This window comes from Aulostomus chinensis, chromosome 23 (assembly GCF_037954235.1).
Source record: "Aulostomus chinensis isolate RoL2024-O1b breed Wild chromosome 23, RoL_Achi_v1.0, whole genome shotgun sequence".
In the NCBI taxonomy this organism is placed as follows: Eukaryota; Metazoa; Chordata; class Actinopteri; order Syngnathiformes; family Aulostomidae; genus Aulostomus; species Aulostomus chinensis.
This window is the reverse complement of record NC_141342.1, coordinates 16,081,992-16,101,725: the sequence shown is the minus strand read 5'-3', so window position 1 is coordinate 16,101,725 and position 19,734 is coordinate 16,081,992. Positions and strand designations below refer to the sequence as shown.

General features: G+C 40.2%; 1 protein-coding gene and 1 long non-coding RNA gene across 8 annotated transcripts in view; one reads left to right on the top strand and one right to left on the bottom strand.

Annotated features, from left to right (window-relative positions):
• Window positions 1-8,842, bottom strand: part of LOC147239788 (uncharacterized) — a 17,539-nt gene extending 8,697 nt beyond the window's left edge. For 3 of the 5 annotated variants that reach the window (XR_015111465.1, XR_015111461.1, XR_015111462.1), the window contains exons 1-2: window positions 8,546-8,842; window positions 5,761-5,889 (exon numbers count right to left, since the gene is read on the bottom strand). This is a non-coding gene — a long non-coding RNA (uncharacterized LOC147239788). Of the gene's footprint in view, window positions 1-5,760; window positions 5,890-7,957; window positions 8,518-8,545 lie in introns of those variants that run through there. The other 2 variants (XR_015111466.1, XR_015111464.1) reach the window with 2 other exon arrangements.
• LOC147239787 (uncharacterized) lies at window positions 4,369-19,734 on the top strand. 3 transcript variants are annotated; one of them, XM_086195120.1, is made up of 7 exons: window positions 4,369-4,825; window positions 4,953-5,083; window positions 5,752-5,852; window positions 6,601-6,749; window positions 7,991-8,219; window positions 8,568-8,788; window positions 18,150-19,734. In XM_086195120.1, exons 2-7 carry the CDS (start codon window positions 4,965-4,967, stop codon window positions 18,315-18,317), a joined length of 987 nt encoding a protein of 328 aa, XP_086051246.1. In that variant the 5' UTR covers window positions 4,369-4,825; window positions 4,953-4,964; the 3' UTR covers window positions 18,318-19,734. The 3 variants fall into 3 exon arrangements, with proteins under 3 accessions (XP_086051246.1, XP_086051244.1, XP_086051245.1); XM_086195118.1 differs by having other exon boundaries at window positions 4,370-4,615; XM_086195119.1 differs by having other exon boundaries at window positions 4,370-4,870.

Sequence of the window (19,734 nt, the reverse complement as noted above, 5' to 3'; positions counted from 1 at the left end):
CTGGTACTCCAGCTTCCTCCCACAGTCCAAAGACATGCAATTGGAGTCTAGGCAAATTGAATACTAAATTGACTGTAGGTATGACTGTGAGTGTGAATGGTTGTCTGTCTCTCTATGTTGGCCATGTGATGGACTGGTGACCTGTCCAGGATGAACCCCACCTCTCACCCGTTGACGCTGGGATAGGCTCCAACCCCCCCCCCCCCCCCCCCGGCGACCCTTAATGCAGGAATAAGCTAAAGACAATGGATGGTTTAAGCATATTTTTCAATAAATGTGCTTTTTCTTAGCAAAAATTGTAACTTCTGTTTAAAAAGTATTTCATGACTCATCTGAGGGCGCTCCTGGCCCACCAATGGAAACCCACACCAGTGATTGAGTAACCCAGTCTTGGCTATATATGACCTCAACTACAACAAGAAAAATGCTGATGGTCATTGTCCACGTGGACAAACTTCTCATCCTGTTTATAGCTCAAAATAAACCAACGTAAACGCTGCTGCTTGTCTCTTTCTGGAGGATCGTAATCTTCTCTTATTTACTTTCGCCATAATGTTGTTTTAACATGTTGTCCTCAGTACTTAGTCGGTGTTTACGCTGTCTATCAGCAGCTGGTTGAGGTCCTTCTCCACTGTGGGAGCTCAGCTGGTTCAGCAACTCCGCAGGCTGAATCATCCCAACTCTTCACCGCCAGTAAGTGCAGCGAGCAGGTAGCAGGGACCGGCCTGCATCATTCAACTTAGCTGGAGAGCTCTCGCTGTAATTGCCAACTATTACAATATGTGGCATGAGGGGTTCAACACTATTTTCAAACACGATGAAATGGCATCAAGGCCTCCTCTCACATTCAGTGATAATTGAACAATTAAACTTTAGCATACAAATTACCTCTTCATATGGCATAGCTAATTACCGAGGTTTGCTGGGGTCGATACCAAAACTGTTTTTCACACTTTTATGCTTCATTTTTTTAAGCCCACATTTAACTGAGTTTATTATATCAAACAGATTTATTAGCTGTTAGGGATTTGCATGATGCACTTGAGCAAAAAAAAAAAAAAAAAATTAAAACACCCCAAAAATGTCAGTTTCACACATTTGTGCAATTTTGAAACTGCTTTTCAGCACCCAGGCTTTTTCAGGTAAAATGGCTCCTAATTATACAGATGACGGGGCCCCCCAGGAACATTTTTAGACCCTTTACGTCAGGTCATCCAGATGCAACCCCAATTAAACACCGTGATTAGACGGGATTCAAATCATCCACATTTGATCGAGGCAGTTAAGTTCTTCACACTCTTCACTGTAAAAATGCTAATTCTGTCAGCCAGCATATGGAGAATCTCTCATTAATAATAGAAAGGAAACGAGTAGAAATGAGTGATCAGAGAGATCAGCGGTGTCATGAATGCATTAATTCAGTAAATGGGATATTTGATTTGAAAGATTGAACATGGAAATATTGTCATTTTTTCTTGTACAGAAGCTGAATGTCATCTGCTCTTCAGATTATATCCATGTCTTTCAACAATGAGCCAAATAAGCCTAATTATGAACTGTGACCCCGACGAACAGCTGACCTAAAACTCCTCACACACATTGTTTTATTACATCAGACTTCAGGAACCACTGGAAGCAAATTTGGGTGAAAAAAAAAAAGTCCTGGTTCGATATCAAAATAGACTGTATTCTTAATAAATTCATCTCATGTGTGCGTTACTGCTCTGCAGACAAAGTTTAGGGACTCTTTAATAATTTACACCTCAAAATTGGGGAGCTCAACACTTCTCGAGCTGGAAATACGTTAAAAATAAAGCTTACGATTGATGTATTTATTCAATCCTCTCTTTTGTCTTTTTTTCACGCTTTCAGTCATTATACGTATATTTCCTTTTTATTATGATGTCTTTGTTGTAAAGCACTCAAGAGCTGCAATTTTTACATGAAATATGCTTCTCAAATAAAGTTTATAACTCTTAATGTCGCTGTCCTCTTTCATTTACAGGGATTTGCTAAATCAGCCTTTTTTGGGCACTTTCTCAGATGTAATATTATGTTCTTTAACCTTCCATTGAGGCTTTTTTCTGTATTACTTGATTGTTTGTGTTTTTTTCCCCATAGGACAAAAGTTCCGTGTTAAATAATAATAATAATAATAATAATGTCAAATTTATTATGTCTCATACTTTTATTCGCTCAAATATCCCTGTCTTTATTCATTTATGCCTACACTGTCCCGTCTCAACCGTTTTGTTCTGAGCTGTTAATGCAAACTGCTTTTAAAACTTTTAGGATTTTATCTGCAAAATATCACCTGTTCGTATACGTGATGAACCAAATGTCAAAAATACCAAGCATGTGTCATACGTGTGAGGCACTCGTGATGTTTGCCACCTTCAGGTCCTCTTGCTGAGTCAGAAAGGAGACAGATTTGATACGAACCCCCAAAAGAGGCCAAACTGAGAGCATATAAGCCACATTTAATATATGGCTGCAAGTCATTTGCAAGTTCCAATACAAGATGATTATATGTGTTGATATGTAGGCCAGAGATGAAAATGATTGGAGATGTATCACGAGGTGGTGATTGTGGACAATATTAAACCGCACAGAGAAGCTTTTGTTCTTGAATTCATGCAGCAGTTCAGCCAGTATTGCCTCTGCTTTAATTTAATATCTATTTATCTTACTCCATTGTTTGGGTTTTATTGAGGTTGCGCCTGCTTTATCGCTCTGATCTAAACCAGAAGTGAAGGTCAGAGGAGGCAGAGTGCCTCTGTTTATTGGCTTCCATTGAGCCCATATGAGCTGATTTGGCTATTTGCTCTTGATATTAAGCTCTTTCATACTATTTTGTGCAAAGCCGATGTTGTTTATCACCACATTGAGATCTTCGCTGTGTATTTACAGCTGAATTAAATATTCCTCATGACTTTTGTAATATCCTCTCTGTAGGCGCACGCAGGATGTGAGAGTCCTGTTTGGTGTGAGAGCAAATCTTTATGTAGACTATAAGGTTCAGGTAAAAAAAAAAGATAAATAAATACAATATTTATTACATCTGTATCCTCCCATATCGATACGTCATTTTTGTGATAGAGGTCTGTTCTTTCTACTCTAAGGGAAACCTGTAATTCCGAATAACCCATTTATGTTATTCAACTTCCCTTTTTTTTATATAATTTAATGACGTTTTAACAGCCCCGTGGATAGATGATTTAATCAAATCTGAAAAATCTTGAGGAATGTTTGCCCTGAGGGAAGTGGTTTCATAGCTCTAAGCACAAACTTGCACCCTGTTCCCCAACTCACTCCCTTTCTTCCTGCCTCTTGTACGTTGTGTTTTGCCAACTAACTCCCAATTGTCTAACTTGAAGTATTAAAACGGTGGATCTTTTTTATTTTTTTTATTTTTTTTACTGATATTCCCTTGAGCCACCAAAGAGTTAGCATGATTGGGAAATAAGAATAACTCCACATTTAAGGTACGAATAAGAGAAAATTCCATTTACTTTTTTCAAACGAGATAGTTTTTATTCAATCACGCCGAGGCACACTTCACACACCAAGCTGTAATTTTAAAGTTAAAGACCTTGGTTTTTTTGGGGGGGGGGGGGGGGGTAGTATTAGAAGTAGTAGTAGATGTAGTTGTAATAGTAGTAGTAAACCAGTATCGAGGTCATTTGCATGTAAAATCATTAAAAAAAAAACCTTTTCATAAGTTTATCTGAAATACTTGTGAACAACTGCTAAAAACGGTTGATGGTCCATGTCAATCCACCTAAATTCCTTTTTATATGGTTTCTCAACAGAAGACATTTTGTAAAATAATCAAGAATGCGCTGTTAGCATTCCATTAGCAAATGTGGCCCCCATGGCATCAGCGCTAATAGCATTAGCACCTATAAGGTTTTTTTTTTTTAAATCACAAATAGTTTGAAAAGGGAACAATAAACATATTTTTCCATCATATTTCATAGTGAGACATTAGAAAGTGAGGCAGAAATCTTTTATTTTCAGGTGCTCTAGTCTTTTCATATTGAGATTTTACATTACTTTCTTCAAAGTGCTGTTAGAATAAAGCGCAATACAATTTTCCTCATCATACTGTTGATATTCAGGCATATTTGTTCATGTAATGCCCCAGTTACTCCACATGCACCAATACTTGTTTACTCTGCAATGTAATAATTCCCCCCAAATTAATTACCACTCCAGTATTTTCTTTTCCGGTTGGCTATCAGGCAGTTCAAACGGTTTTTCATGAGAAGTACCAGGTATGCGCCATGTAAACGCTGACGTATAGCCCTGACGTCACGTCTGTGGCTTCGAAACCTGACGCTACAGCTGGTGCACGTGGTCTGTTGTTTACGTCTTCCAGGAACCGTGGAGGAGAGCAGAGGAGAGGAGAGGAGGCGGGGCGGTAAACATTGTGAAACGGCGTCTCTAGATAGAGTTACATTGCTCAGCACTTAGGAAAAGACGCCGAGGACCGAGATTGACGCCGGGGGGGAAAAAAATGTCGAACTGATATAATTTTTTTTTTAACTCTCTTGAGAAGTTTTTTTTTTCTCTCTCTCTCTCTCTTCTTAAAAGCAGCGCGAGGACCTCAACAGTAGGTATTGTTTTGGTTGCAGAGCTCGTGCCAGTTCAGTCTTTGTCCTCTCTCATCTTCACAGAGTCCTCCAAGTTCGACTGTTGTCAACAGAGCCCGTCGAGCCAGACGGTGGCAGTTACCGTGTTGTCAACAACACTCAAGCCTGTTTTCATGAAATGCTGTGCTAGCTCTTCAGTAACACAGACTGGATTGTACTAGAAAAAACATGTTAGCATCATTTTGTCTGTATATGCAGCCAAACACATGTAAAATGTAATATTCCTTTATATCTTGTCTCCATTTATTTTATTTCAAATTACCTGAAGAGTTATGACTCTTAACTGTATTTTTCTAGATAAATATTAGGATGCTTCACATTGGGAACCTGTTTACCCAGTTTCCTCTCAGCCCCAGAGCACCAGGAAGGGCCCCAGGACACAGCCCAGAGCACTCTCATACCCTACCTGACTTCCTGCAGCATGTCAGGTAAGTACTGTGTCATGCAGTACTATGCAATACTTGTACAAAAACAATGGACTAAGTGGCTATTAGAGTTGTCACGGTTTCAGATATCTGAGATGTTATTATATCGATGCAGAATATCAACAAAACATGAATTAACTGCGTAATTTGTCCTTTTTTTTGGCAAATAAATTTCTGGCGCAAATCTTAATACGGGATTGTGAAGCCGATAGTTTCTGGTGCTGGTTATTTACGATCTTATTGACTTGATATTGATATTTTTCTTTAAATACAACCACTTGGAGCTAGAAAAAGTGACGCAGGTCCAGCCCACACAGACAGTTATCGCCTCAATCTGCAGTCCCCCTCAACTCTACAGAGAATTTTGTTTTCACATCCTATACTTCTGGCTTACCTTCATCATCATCAGCCTTTTCTTTTTCCCACCAAAGAAGCTCTTTTAAAATCATTGTACGCTGCCTGACCAGCACTAAAAGGCAGACAGGTATCGTTAGACACCAGCTTGCGAAGAAGGTGGAACAGTTTGCAATTATGGCTTTGTTACAGGCTGGTAAAGTGTCAGTGTCTGTGTTTAGTGTTCTTTGATTGTCTCTGGGTGACCTTAAAAAAGTCTTTCTATTGTGTGTTTGTCCAGAGGCTAACCTTTTTCTTTCCTTGTTTTTCTATTGTAGGAAACTCACCGGGCTGAGAAAGGAAGATGTTTACTGCAATCTACGGATCCCCGACAAGTTTCAGGCAGCCAAAGATGACATCAACGTTGTTATTCTCACAGGTGGGTGTCAGGAATGAAACAGCTCTTCATGAGAGAACTGGAACAAAAAAAAAAACAATACAATCTTGATATGGAGATGCTTTAGTATTATTAGATAAAATATAAATTACACGTATGAATGGTTCGAATTCGTCTTTTCTCATCGGCGTACACATTAGACACACAAAGCTGCAGCTATCATTAACTAGAAAGCACTAAGAGAGCTCATAACTTCACCAAGGTGACCTTTTGACCCCTGACATTCCGGCCCTAACTAGAGGTTTAAAGGTGCAGGCAGCTACAATGTTGTTGCAGATGCACTGTAGTGCAAATATCACTTCCTTTGTCCACTAGGTGGTGCTTTAGGTGCTACGCTCTTTGGTGAAACATCATATCAAAAACCCTAACACCATTTAACAGACGCTAAGGGTTTTCTTAGTAACCCATCACATGGTCCTAAGGCGTTTCAGACCAAATTTAAAGTGGACCTTTGAGTTCATCAAAAGTTTAAAAAAACATGAAATTTCCTGTTGCCACCAGGTGGTACTGTGACTAATTTGCTCCAAATTAAATCTCCCGTCCCTTCGCAATATTTGCTGAAAACTAGCTTCGTAGTTTAGTGCATAATCTTGCTGGCAGGCAAATGCCTCTGAAAACATGACTTTCTTTGTGGCTGTAATATAATTTGCCATTACAGAAGCTTTTACTCATCCACAACTAAGTCGGACCCCTAATCCTGAATTTATCCCTCTTTTCTTTTCTGTCAAAGGCCAAGGGATCTTCTGCATAGATGTTAAACCCTGGAGAGGCAAAGTTTCCGCTCACAACCAAAAGTGGCATGTGCAAGTGAAGGAAGAGGACCAAAACTGTACCAATACCTGCATTGAGCAGATTGAGGATCCTATTGAAGCTATCATGGTAAAAACAAAAGAAAAAAAAAAGAGAAAAGACTCAGTATTTAAATACCATCATGAAGCCCTGAATGTCAAACTAGCCAGGTCCAGTCAGTTGTCCAGTAATTGGTTTTCATCCTAACTCAAGGCAGGTTAAGAGATACAGAGTTACCTGAATAATTTATATGTAAATTTCAAACACGACAACGGGGCTGCCTTAACTTCATGAGTGGGTGAGCTCTTCATTTGAAAGGCCATAATTATCTCATGGGGGGGGGTGAAAGCAGGCAGGTGCCTAAACACAGCTGTCACCTCAGGAGCCCGGGGGTCAGTTAGAATTCAGTCATTTCCATCTGTATGGATGTGAAGTGATGACAGACGTGCATACAACAGTATTTAAATAGTTCAGCTCAACCATCGACACATTGAAATGGATGCTGAAAGAAAGAGAAGTTGCGAGGTCATTATCAAGTAGCTCGTTAAACGGTTAATACTTGAATATGTGAATGTTTGCACAAGCAGACCAGTTTTTCTTCCCTGACTCATGCACTTAATCAAAACAACTCCGCACAGCCCCTCTGATAACTGGGAACATAAACTGAATATACCATTACTTGTCTGCCTTACTTTAAATTTAAATGATAGAAAACACGCTATTGCTGGTCTTTCCTGTTTTTTTATACCACTTCCAGAGGTGAGTGAGTATAAAGTAGTGCAGATAAGAGTCTTAAAACTCATCTGCTTCCCTCATCTCCATATCAGTGGGGTATTTTTTTGTGAGATTTTAGTTAAATGTCTGAAAAAGGGTATGTGTTTTGACATGGCACTCTATGGTGCAATAGGACTGTGGACTGTCCTCGCATGGCTGAGCTCTTTACCCTATTTGTAAAGACAAGCCCAGCTGGGAGAAATGTTACTGGCATTTTACTGCACTGCAAGACAATAATTCAATGGAATGACAGTATAAAATTTTAATCCAATCCTCTAGAAAGCGTCAAATGTCCTGTCAGTACAGTGCAGTGATGCCATGTTTCACTTTCCTTTTTCTTTTGTAAAGAGCTTTGTGAGAAAGAACCATAGCTGTATAACTCAGAGATGGACTTGTTGTTCCTGCTTCCCCTCTCTCCACCCCTGCCGGTGTCTTCCTCCTGGGATGGCAACCCAAAGAGATTGTGGGGATCTGGTGCGCTCTACTTGCAGTCAAAGACACGGAGATGTAGTGCAAATTCTTACGAGGTCAAGGCGGTTCTTCTTCTTCTCTTCCAGACCAAGACGGCTGATTTATGTAGCAATTTGAAGAGGAATGGAGTGTCTGTGCACCAAGATCGCTTCTTCCCAAGGGTCATCTTTCTCTCCCCAGACTGTGAACTGGATGAGGAGCTGGAAAAGAGGAGGGAGCTGGTCTCCCACGGCCAAATAGACAACTTCCTCAGATCTTTCAGGGAGGGCTACATGGCCTGGATATCAGATGCACTGACTCCCTCCTGGCTTTCTGGTGAGATTTCTTTTTGTCCTGCAGGTTCTACAAGTTCTGCTATCCTGCATCAGAATGTTGGTGTAAAGGGTGGTTGTTGCTGGACGTCTTGTAATAAACTGCCTGGTCTGGCGAAATTTAGTAAAACACATTTTCATAAAACAAGGTACCATTCTACCTGTGCAGATGTATTATTTCAACCTTGTTTCCAAATCAGACTATTTATAAGTCATTCAAATGACAGGAAATGAATGACGCCCATAGACATAGATTTTAACTTTTGACTGACTACAGCTGTAGAATATGATTTTGAAAAGTAGAGTTCTTGCTGCAGTTTACAGGTTTACCTTGCATGTTTTTGTCTTGCAGGTCATCTGTCGTACAGTCAGATGCAGTCGGTGCGGGAGGTCCTGAGGAGCTTGGGAACGTGGGATGTGGTGCGTCTGAACTCTGGCGAACTGCTGAAGGGAGACTACCAGAGCTGCCAGTACGTCGCTCTCAACCGCCAGGAGACGGACACGCTGGAGTTTTCTAGACTCATGACTCTGTCAGCTGATTCTCTGTGGGCCCTGCTTGGACATGCTCCTCAGGTCAGTCCGCTGGTGCTCTGGTTCTTGTGCATCTATCCCGAAATGAGGTCTAAATGCTGTTTAATGGCTCTGAATAATAAAACAGAAGCACATGAAGTATGAGACCAGCAGGTGGCAGTAGCACTTTATGACTGCCTCACTCAGTCTTTCCTCCTTCACTCTGGGAAGTGGGTTGGATTTAGGAGCAAATGCTGTCGGACATGTCTGTAATTTTGTGAATATTTTTTGGGGTGATTTTTCAATTAAAAAATGTCAAGATAACTCTTAAAATACAAGATTAGATGATTGCGATGCAATTTTGGTCAACAGCCACTCTATTAAAGATGAATTCAAGTCTCATATGAAGACATCATTTAAGCTTATTCAGACTCACCTGATATTAAAGGTCATTGTTGTTAGTTTTATCAAGAATATGAATTGATTGGCTTTGCCCAGGTGATATGAAAGTAAATCTGCAACAAAGTGATACATGAGTGATATTTAGAGGTTTTTGGTGGTATTTGACTCATTTAAAAGTTATTGATAAATATGTACTTAATTGTGAGTGCAACAGGGCTTGTACCTTGTTCAATAAATGCACTGAGTGCAGGTTAGACAGACAAAGGTTGGAGTTGTTAAGGTCCAGTGAGTACAACCCCTACTCAGCATCCATTACAGATTAACACCAACCCTCAGTACCCAAAAATTGGGCTTTCCTTCCAGACGCCACACAGCCCCCCCCCCAGCTAGACTTTACTCTCCCCTCCAGCTGCTGTGTATTTGATACATGACCCAACAATCTTTAGACAGTCTCCTTGCGGACCTTTTTCTAGCCCAAGGGGACACACACCGCGACAACAAATTACATTACTCTCAGAGAAATATTTGTAAATGGAGGTGGCGTGATGCGAACCTCATACTAGACATGGAAATGGAGAAAATATGGGAAATTTTCTTTAATTCATATAAGTGGTTCACCTACTCATCTTCAACTGCAATAAATGGTTTGTTCCCCCATTATAAAACAGGAAGCGGATTTGTACAAGAACATAAAGTAATAGGTTTTAAGATCCTTTGGACGTCAGCACAGCGTCACCCATTCTGTCTGTTGAGAAAAAAAAACTCGCTACTCGTGTGCAGCAGCTGCCAGGGGAGGCTCGAGGGTGGAGGGGTGGGGGTGGTGGTGGCAGGGAAACTTGATAGCTCCCCCAGGCATATTTTCAGAGCCCAGAAATAATGCATGCTTTTGATTTGTGGACTTGTAAACACAGAAGCTAGAAAGATCTGCGATATGACGTACTGGTTTTCATTCTGGCATCTGTTTGGTCATCAGAAATGGCACCAGATGTATCCGTAAAGCCACCACGGAGGTGTGTTTTCTGCGGCTTCAGTCAATTACTCTGTGGAGAATGGGGATGTCTACATGTCCCCAAAGTGGAGAATGATTGAGTAGAGAGGCTGTAATTTATTAATTATGGTCTATATTCTTAGACCGCGGCTCTGGCTTCATTCAATTTGTATGGATTGAGCGGTAATTACAGTGTGTGTGTGTGTGTGTGTGTGTGTGTGTGTGTGTGCGCGCACACTAGGGAGGGAGAATGAGCCAAAGATCTATTCATGTAATAATTTAAATTGCAGGTTACTTATGTTGTTCATCCTCATGTCATCTCCTATTCTGATATTCCTATTTATAAAATATCCCTCTAATTCAGGAGGAGCAGAAATAGAACCCATGTGTTTAAAAAAAAAAAAAAAACAGAATACAGAGTGTTCCCTAATTGCATAGCTGAGAAACAACAATCCTCCGACCTCAACTTCACCACACCACCCTGTCAAAGCCAAAGCCAAACGAAAAAAAAAAAAGCTGCAAATTCACCGACAACATCTCGCCTAATCAGACCAACGGTTGCTGGAGATACATCTCATCTCTCTGACCGTCTACAGATTCCTCACAGATGTAGCTTGGTAATTTAACTCAATGCTGACATTCCTCACTGTTTGGCCATCTCCCAGGCTGCCCAGGCCTGTAACGGACAGGCTGGTGCGCTCACTGCTTAGCACAGAAAAGGCAAAGAGGGGAGACATCAACTGCTTTGTGGTGCTAATGAATGGAGGAGCACAAAAGGCCAGAGGCAGGCCATTTATAAAGACAGCTAATGCTGCTGCCTAAATAGAGTGTTCTGGCTGCCACTGTGGCTTCTTGGTTTCTAGAGGACAAAAAAGAAAAAGCGTATTGAGCCATTTAAAGAAAATGTGCAGGAGCTGATGTATAGGACAAACAAAACACTATTTTGGTGATGTTGGTGAAAAGCACGAACAAATAGAGGTGTACCTTAAATTAAAAAAAACAAGGGTATGCTCGTAACGTCTTTCTCTAACCTGACGTGCACCCGACACATAGCAAGAAAACTTCCAACTGGGGTGCATTTTATCCAGTTGTTAGTCACACAGTTTTCATAGGGTTCATCTGGTACCTGACTAAACTTGACTTTTGTACTACTGAAAAGTTTTAAAGTAAAACTTTTATAAGGAATTCCACAGACAGAAAGGTCTATTAGTTGCACCGCATTTTTCAACAAAAAAAATGAAAATTGTGGGTAAATTACCAGGATGTTCAGATTTCTGTAATTGCAGTGTCGCTCTTGAAAGGAAACTGGAATTGGAAATAATTTGCGCCAGAGTGTGTGTAGGAAGCTACAGAGGAACGCTAAGCATGCAATTACGCATGAGAAGAGTGCTGGCGAATCACAAGTGTCTGTAATGAACTAGTGAAGACACCAGCACTTATACAGTGGAAGGTAATGATAAAAGCTGCCTTGTAATAGCATGTGATTAAACTTGGTAAAAATCTATTTTTTTTTTCACTCAAAGCAGCTGAAGAGTCCCGTGGAGAGATTCTGCATCTGACAACGTGAAGATGACTCAATGTGTTTCCTCCAAATTCATCACCCAGCATGCTTTACCAGTCATTTTAGAGAGCTCTTCAAGCACTCTTTTGTTAATTTAGTTAAACACCGACCAATAAGAGTTCATGTTTTACACATTCCTACTTAACACAGGTGGGAATTGAGTTTCAGTACATTTGAATACATGTTTAAAAAAATCTCCAAACCATTAATATTCATTACAAAATAATTTCTTTGAATGTGGAATGAACGGTGGTTGTGTCAGGCACACAGTCGGTAACATTACCTGAGTGAAGCTCACACAAAGAAACACACTTTAATTTCCTTGTATACCATAAAATCCCATGAAACTCTTGTGACTGAATTTGGTAAACGTATTCAAGCATATTTCTAATAATATACTTTAGGTAGAGAACTAGTTAACATTCTGTGCTTTAATTCTGTCCTGCAAATATACTACAGTTGAACCTATGAGTATACTGCCAGTTTACTAGTTCTATACTTTTAGCTCAGTTAGTCTCTGAAATTATACATTTACATGTACTGCAAAAGATACAGATTTACTGTAAGTTAACTTGCTATATGGTCTGTTAAAATATACTTTCAGTTTGGTGTCAGGTTAGTCTCTTTAGTTTATGTCTTTTTAGTTTAAGAAAATGCATTTTCATAATGCCAAAAACTTTTTTGTCTTTTTTTTTGTTTAAGTCTGTAATAATGAAGTAATAATAAGTATAATACTGAAGTGAAGCTTGATTAATAATGCAGTCATGACAATACAATGACACCTGTATAACAGATATTTTTTTTAAAATCATGATTAAATTTGAATACAAGTATGAGAACATACCAAGTCAGACATATCTATAAAACAGGGATACTAGCCTAGTACATTTCAAATTAATGAAAAAACTGACAGTGTACTGTTATTTTCAGGTGAAATAATATTAGAATAAACTTCTTTGGTCAGATCTATCAAATGTTCTCTGGTGCTGGTGTGAGGACAAACATGAGGATGAGCACATTGGCATCTTTGATAGTCATGTGATGTTTAGATGAAAGAAAACATTTGATGACATCATCAAGCTTTTTGCTTATTCTCAGACAATTGCAGGACTGCACTAATCTGCGTGATTATTAATTCCAGTATTATTGACCTCTTGCCTTTATTATGTGCAACGGAAGGCAGTGAACATTAGCATTAATGCAGTGGCACAGCTAATGTCTCAGCTACATGCAGCAGTTTTTACCGGTAACTTCCATCATCATCATCATCATCAAGATTTATAATCCATCTGAAACTTTAATCTTTCTGTTCAGTGTTAAATTTATCTGGATAAAGTGCTCTGTGAAACAGTGGCGATTTGTTTTGGGAATTTAGGATATTACAGTGACCCCCACCCCACCCTCCGCAGTATCAGGCTGCAAGATATGATCAATAGGGATTCATGAATAATGAAGAGGCTGAGTGGAGCAGAGACACTTAATTACAGTTTCAAAAGCCATTCTCACTAATTGAGGAGAATAAAAGTGCACTGAATGGAAACATTAGAAATTTTTATTCGTACCCCCCCTTCTCTTTTTTTTTTTCTTTTTTAGAAATTGCACTAGATTGTGCTGCAAGACACCATCCAACAGCTAAAACCTCGCTTTTACGTCAGACATTTATCACGAATTGATGAATGTCTGTGTTTGACATCATGACTACCTACGCAGAGTATTGTTCTTTTAATGTTAGGACTAATACGCTGCATATCCAGACAGACATTGTGTGGCCGGCCACTCAGTGTGTGTGTGTGTGTGTGTTGCAGATACAGTATATAATTGACAGCCCTGCCATCTGTTACAGTTATGCGAAATTACGGATAAACTAGTTAACAGACACTTTGGCCCATTGTCTGTTGTATTCATAATCACCCTTAATAACGGACGGCATCAATATGGTCTTTAAACCTGATTTGGGAGTTAATGGAGTCAGATGGGGGCAGTCAGTGTATGCTCTGGGGGTAATGCTGTTAGAGATGTTCGTAAAGAGCAAATTAAATCAGTCATAGATTGTGCCCTCTCAAGTCAGCCAGACAACCAGACCCATTGAAGAGAAAAAAAAAAAGGGGGGGGGGGATTCATATTTTAACCTCTCGCAGAAAATGCACTTATGTGGATGGAAATATAGTCGGAGCTGGGTGAATGGATGTAAATGGTTATTGCAGAGTCTAATGGCTTCCTGTTATCTGAGGCAGGTCGGTCAGGAGCAGAGACGCAGCGATTCAGAACTTAACCAGCCATCTCTTGCGGTCGTGGCTTCAGGCAAATGTAGCTATTGAATATTGCGGAAGAAGCATTGTCTCATCAAAACAAAAGTTTAGGCATCTTAATCAGGACCACACAAGAGGTTGTGTATCTGATGCAGGATTCTGTTGTGATTTACTTTATGGACTTCTTTTACTTTCCTTCAAAGCTGTCGATTCATTGGTAAATTTTTACAATATTACGGGAGGGGAAAAAAATAATTTGGTGTCCTAAAACCAATGGGGATTGTTCCGCTTTACATAGTTTGAATTTCCATTGCATTCATTTAATGGTTAAATAGCTAGCTGGTTGTCACATTTTTCTTTTTCAAATACATTGGCAACTTTAAAGATCTGTTTGATCCAAACCTCAGACTCTCACCCCCATATTCATTCAGCGAGCCAAACCACGTTGTGTTTACCTAATTGCTACATCAAACTCAAAGGACAGCAAACCACTTTTGGTCTGATTCCATCACGTTTGGCCAAAAGATGTTTAGCGGTGGGTTACATGGTTATCCCCCCCCCCCCCCCCCACCCACCCTATCTGTGACTGGTGAGACGCGGCGTGGAACAAAGAGGCCGTCGTCTGAAGCTGGTGTGGCGTTACGCTCACTCAGAGTTCACCTGAAACACTGCACCCATGGCTCCAGGTAAACAGTCCCCACTGACTCTATCAGAGGAAGAATCTGAACTTTGTGAATGGGAAAACACCCAGGTGTTGACACATCCTCAGAGGTCTTCACATGATCAACGCTGTAATCCCCATTAGTTACGTTTAGACTAAGACATTTAAACGCCCCATGATGTTTTTGCAGCGTTATATTTGTGTTTTAGATGGACTTTGACAAGTGCCATGGCAAATCTGTGCCACCAGCATCCCTACAGCTAGAATGTAAGCTGCAGAGATGCTATCAGTGTGTTGAGGAGACGTTTCACTTTTTGGATGAGGAATGAGCAGTCGTCTTGAGTTAGAGAGGGTAAAAGGTGAGCAGTGAACCAGAGGCAAGATTTGTGTCTATTAACAGACAGTAAATAAGAGGAAGGAGTTTGTCTGGTTGAAATGTGAGGAGTGATGTCATTTACATGACACCCCCCCCCACATACACACACCCTGACACCGAAAGTGAGAGGTTAGATCAGGGGGTAGACAGTTAGGTGAGCTCTCAGTCCTTTGTATGACACCCTGCCTTAGCCTAGAGGGTCTTGTCCTCGCTGTTAAGTGTTATGCACACATATTCAGGCCTGTCTCAACTTGAAATAGTCATGAATCTCATAGAGTGGATGACAGTTCAGTGGCTAAATGAGACATTAGTAATTCCTGAGTGACATGCATGTTGTAGGATGCTGACTGCGTTGTGTTTTTGTATGTCAGAGTCTCGTCTACACTTCATCTTGCTATTGTGAATTAGCAGCAGTACGGTCTCTACTATTCGACACTTGACTCAAGTGCCCGTGAGGTTGGGATCATATGTAGTAACAGTTCCTGTATCTGACATATCATCACGACAGATTATAGACCAGCACCTGGCGGATGGTTAGTCTAGACCAGACAGGAGACCCCCTCTGAGTTTAGGCCAGACATGACAGCATGCTTCCTCTCTGGAACAATAAGAGTCCACTAGATCTAATATTATCTGCGCATTCTGGAGTTTTTCCTTCTCCATAAATATCGACTAAAAACATTTGGTTTTAATAAAATCACTACAATCATAAGAATGCAAGTTAACATCCAATTTGTAGTAACGCTGCAATAAATTGAGATGACATATGCAAGAGCTAGGCTATATACTGAATGTCGTCTATCTGTTATATCATTTCATGTTTGGTCGTGGGTTTTTATTTTCTTAAGAATTTTTCATACATATTCCTACCGTCTGAATTGGCTGAAAAACAGATAGTTATTCAGATTTGTCAAAAAATAATTTCTGAAATGCTTGGAATGTCTTATTACTGCTTAAAATCCCATATCATTCAGCCTTAACGTGCACAAATAAACTCAAGTTATTTATCACTTCTTCTGTTTTGATGAGTTCTTGAATTTACATGTGCTTTTCTGAATATTTGCACAAAACCCAATGTTGAGGATTGTGCACCACAGCGCTGCGTGAGGATTGTGACCTACATCTGGTTCTGTGAGTAGAGTTAGAGTTGTGAATGTCTGCTTTGAATATGGAGTCTCCTGTATTGTTTGTGTCTCTGCAAGCACTCAACTTTCGTTAAATTAGTTAATTGCTAATGACCAACTATTACGTTTGCCTTTGATTGGCTAGAATAAGTTCTCTCACATGTCTTTGTGTATGTTTGTACGCCTCTCTGCCACCAGCTGTCATGAACCTTTTTTTTTTTCCCCCCTCTGCATCCTAAATTAATAGACACTTACTCACTGTGAAGTGTGTGGTGCTATTGTAATACAAGCCACGGGCCACTCGGCCAAGGCTGCAATATAAGACACAATTGTTTAGTTTTTCTCTCCCAGACAGGAGACCCCACCCCCCACCCCCTTTTAATGCACAGTAATAGGTAAGTAAATGGCAGAAAGATGTGTGTGTGGTAAATCGCAGTGGCCTTTGTTGCAGATAATTAGGACAACAGCAAGAGTGTGCAGGTGTTGAGAGTGTGCTGTTCGCCCGCGTTGTGTTATCGACTTGCTCATATTCGTAGGCTGTCAGGGGTGTCGCACTTCCCATCAGCCCCAAAGCTCACCAACCTCTTCACTATTAAAATGATCACTTTCAATAGCAGACAAAGGAAAGAGGGAACATATCTAGTGCAGGGTATTTTCCCCACCTCTAATGCTTATCTCCCTTTTGATGTCGGCGTAATAAAAGGCCTATTGGGCTTCCACAATGACCTGCAAAATGGACAAGGGCCGATATACCGGGCTCTGACTGTCGCTACCATTAACTAAAAGGCCCAGACATTATGGAGAGCTCGGGATGAAAGAACATGGAAAAAATAATAATAATTGAAAAATTGCCTAATGCTAAAGTGAAAGAAAATGGAACTGTGAAAAGGCACTGTAATATTCTGTTATCCCCTGTAAATGCAGCCAAACAAGAGATGCAGTGAGGCATTCTTTTTGAAATGGATGTGGTTCAATTACCTGCATGTCTAAATCTAGTTAAGGCGTCCATTGTCAGGCTCAAACATAACAGGCAGTTTTGATGTAGTGTTAAAGTGTATTATGCCCTACAACCTACATAAAATCTAGAGAGGTATGACTCCATTCAAGATGCGGAGGAGAATTAAAAGAGCCCACAGTGAGAAGAAGGTTAATTTAATATTTATTCTGTTTCAGACTGCCGTTTGGATCTGTGTTTCTCAACTGAGCAGCACAATACTTCAGCAGTGTTACGGGAACAGATTTCATTTTTATGCATCTTAAGGCCATTCGGCGACTAATTGGTTCCTAAAACGATCCTCTTGCTTAACCTATTTGTCTTAGATGTTGTCAGCAATAATTTTGGGATACTTGAATTTTCATCGTAGCTTAAAACAAGGTGAAATCTACTGTTTCATGTAGCCGCTATGAATTAAAATACAGCGATTGTGCAGCAGGGACGGATGTTAGATGCGGAGGCAATGACGTCCAAAACCTTCACCTAAACCAAATGACCTTTAAATTACCTACAATTTAAAAAACAACAACAACAAAAAAACTTGGCTCCCTGCATCATTTAGCTGAGCAAAAGAAAATAAATTGCTAACCGTTTTGATTACCAATTAACATTTTAAGACATTTTTCAGCAAAAAATGTCAATTTTTTTCAAATATGAGCTGCTTTTTCATCTTTTATCAGTGAAAATGAAGAATCTTGGACTGTTGGATGGATCAAAGAAGCATTTTAACCCCTTTGGAACATCTACATTTCAACAATTAACTGTGAAAATAATAAGCTGATTAATAGATGACGCAAGCACTTCTTAGCTGCGGTGCTAATTTCTGGATCCTGCTGAAATTGCAGGTTGACAGAACATTAGTATACCTGCCCTCTTTTTCAACCGGGTCCCAATTTGACACTCCCACAGTCTGAGCAACAGCTTGTGCACATGGAGGTGAAAGTCAAGAGCGTCTGCTTGGCTCTGGCCAAAGGTCAGGAAGTCTCTGCCTGGGTCATGGCCCTGTTGTTATCCCAGAACAACCACATTCAGATTACGTTCATAACCTGCATATTTCTTTCCTCTGCAGGTAACCATCAAAATGTACAAGCGTGGCTCTCACGGTTGGCTGGGTAAGTCCCTGAGCGCCACCACCACCATCCCCTCCAACACCTGCGTCATCTTCCGCATCAGCGGCGAGGAAACGGATGCCAAAATTCCAGCAAATACCATTCGTAGCATCACGCTAAGCATATGATATCAGATAGCCAGATGCTGCAGCTGCAGGGGGACGACATGTTGTTAATTACAAGTGTGTATGAGTTAATCAAGCTTAAACCAAAGCACATGTGTACCGAGTGCCTCTCACCAGATGTTGTATTGTAAACTAAAAATCTCAATGTCTTTAGAGTTAAAAGAAGAGAAGGATTCCCCTTTTACTGAATTCTCTGATCCTCGGTGGTAATGTTATGTTAATGAAGATGTTTTCGGACAATTAGCCTGATTAACTTTCCCTTGTTTTGAATTTCTAGGGCTTGCCCACACTTCACACTAGCTATTAATTAATCATTACGTTAGCTGATTGTGTCACATCAGTTCAGGATTGAAGAGCTTAATGTGGTTAATTGTGGCGGTTAAAAACTGGTGGCCTCCAGCAGGATGAGGGCAGATGCATGTTACTGCCTCTACTGGTTTAATGGGCAGTGATTTATGCTCTGTTTAGACTCTACTACTGTAAGGTGCTTTATTAATATGCTCCACCGCTCAGAGGAGACGAAAACACGTTGAAGAGTGCACAGGCGCAGCCGCCAGCCCCCATTCATAACTGTGTCTGAGTCACTTTCCATCAGTCGCCTGGCTTACACAGCTGCGCTAACAGCTAGCAATTGTATTTACTGTGCCTGGTAGCAGCCAAAATGAAGTTATTTCCATCAAGATATCAGTGCCTTAAGCTAACACAATAGAAGAAGCTCTCTGTGTTGATGGTTATCTCTTTGTGTGGCATCTCTACCTGAAACATTACACTGTACTCAAGCTTTTCAAATGTGGTTTTACTATTTCACCTGAGGGTTGGATCATCGGAAGCTCTGTGTGGTGTGCATTTGTAGTCTCTGATTGTTTGAGATTGTAGTCTCTGTTGCTCTTGATGAATTTATTATCTGTGGGGATGCACGATAATACCGGCACATGATCAGTGTCCGCAAGTTTTAAAAATAGTCTCTTCTTCTTTTCTCCTCATCTGTTATATGATTAATGGGCTTTTCCGATACTTTTGGAGACAAAGAAACACATGATCAAATTCACAATGTTTACATGTGTTTTTCAATATGTTAAAAATGTAAATATCACATAAACTTGTTTTTATACACAGATAAGACATAAATATCATCAAACATCCCTAATTATTCAACTGAGCTCAGGAAATGTTTTCTCCACAGCCCAACAAACTGTTTCTGACAAAATCAGGTGACCTGCAGTGAGATGCAGATGTCTGTAAATACTTCATTGAATATATTCAAAACTTCAAGCACTTTTAGCATCAAGCTAATATAAGATGCATGACTGTTAACGTTCAGTTGATTGGAGTGTGGTTGTTTTATTCACCAATGTGTCGGTTAATCACGTGTTGTCATGTTAACATTTATTTGTACTCTCTGGTGTTAAAATAAAAAGGT

What these genes read in the sequence shown, in the direction of transcription:
- LOC147239787 (XM_086195120.1), top strand. Translation starts at nt 4,965, where the DNA reads ATGCTTCACATTGGGAACCTGTTTACCCAGTTTCCTCTCAGCCCCAGA. An exon ending in GACTTCCTGCAGCATGTCAG is followed by an intron (nt 5,084 to 5,751) that starts GTAAGTACTGTG and finishes TTTCTATTGTAG; the next exon opens with GAAACTCACCGGGCTGAGAA. An exon ending in ATCCTATTGAAGCTATCATG is followed by an intron (nt 6,750 to 7,990) that starts GTAAAAACAAAA and finishes CTTCTCTTCCAG; the next exon opens with ACCAAGACGGCTGATTTATG.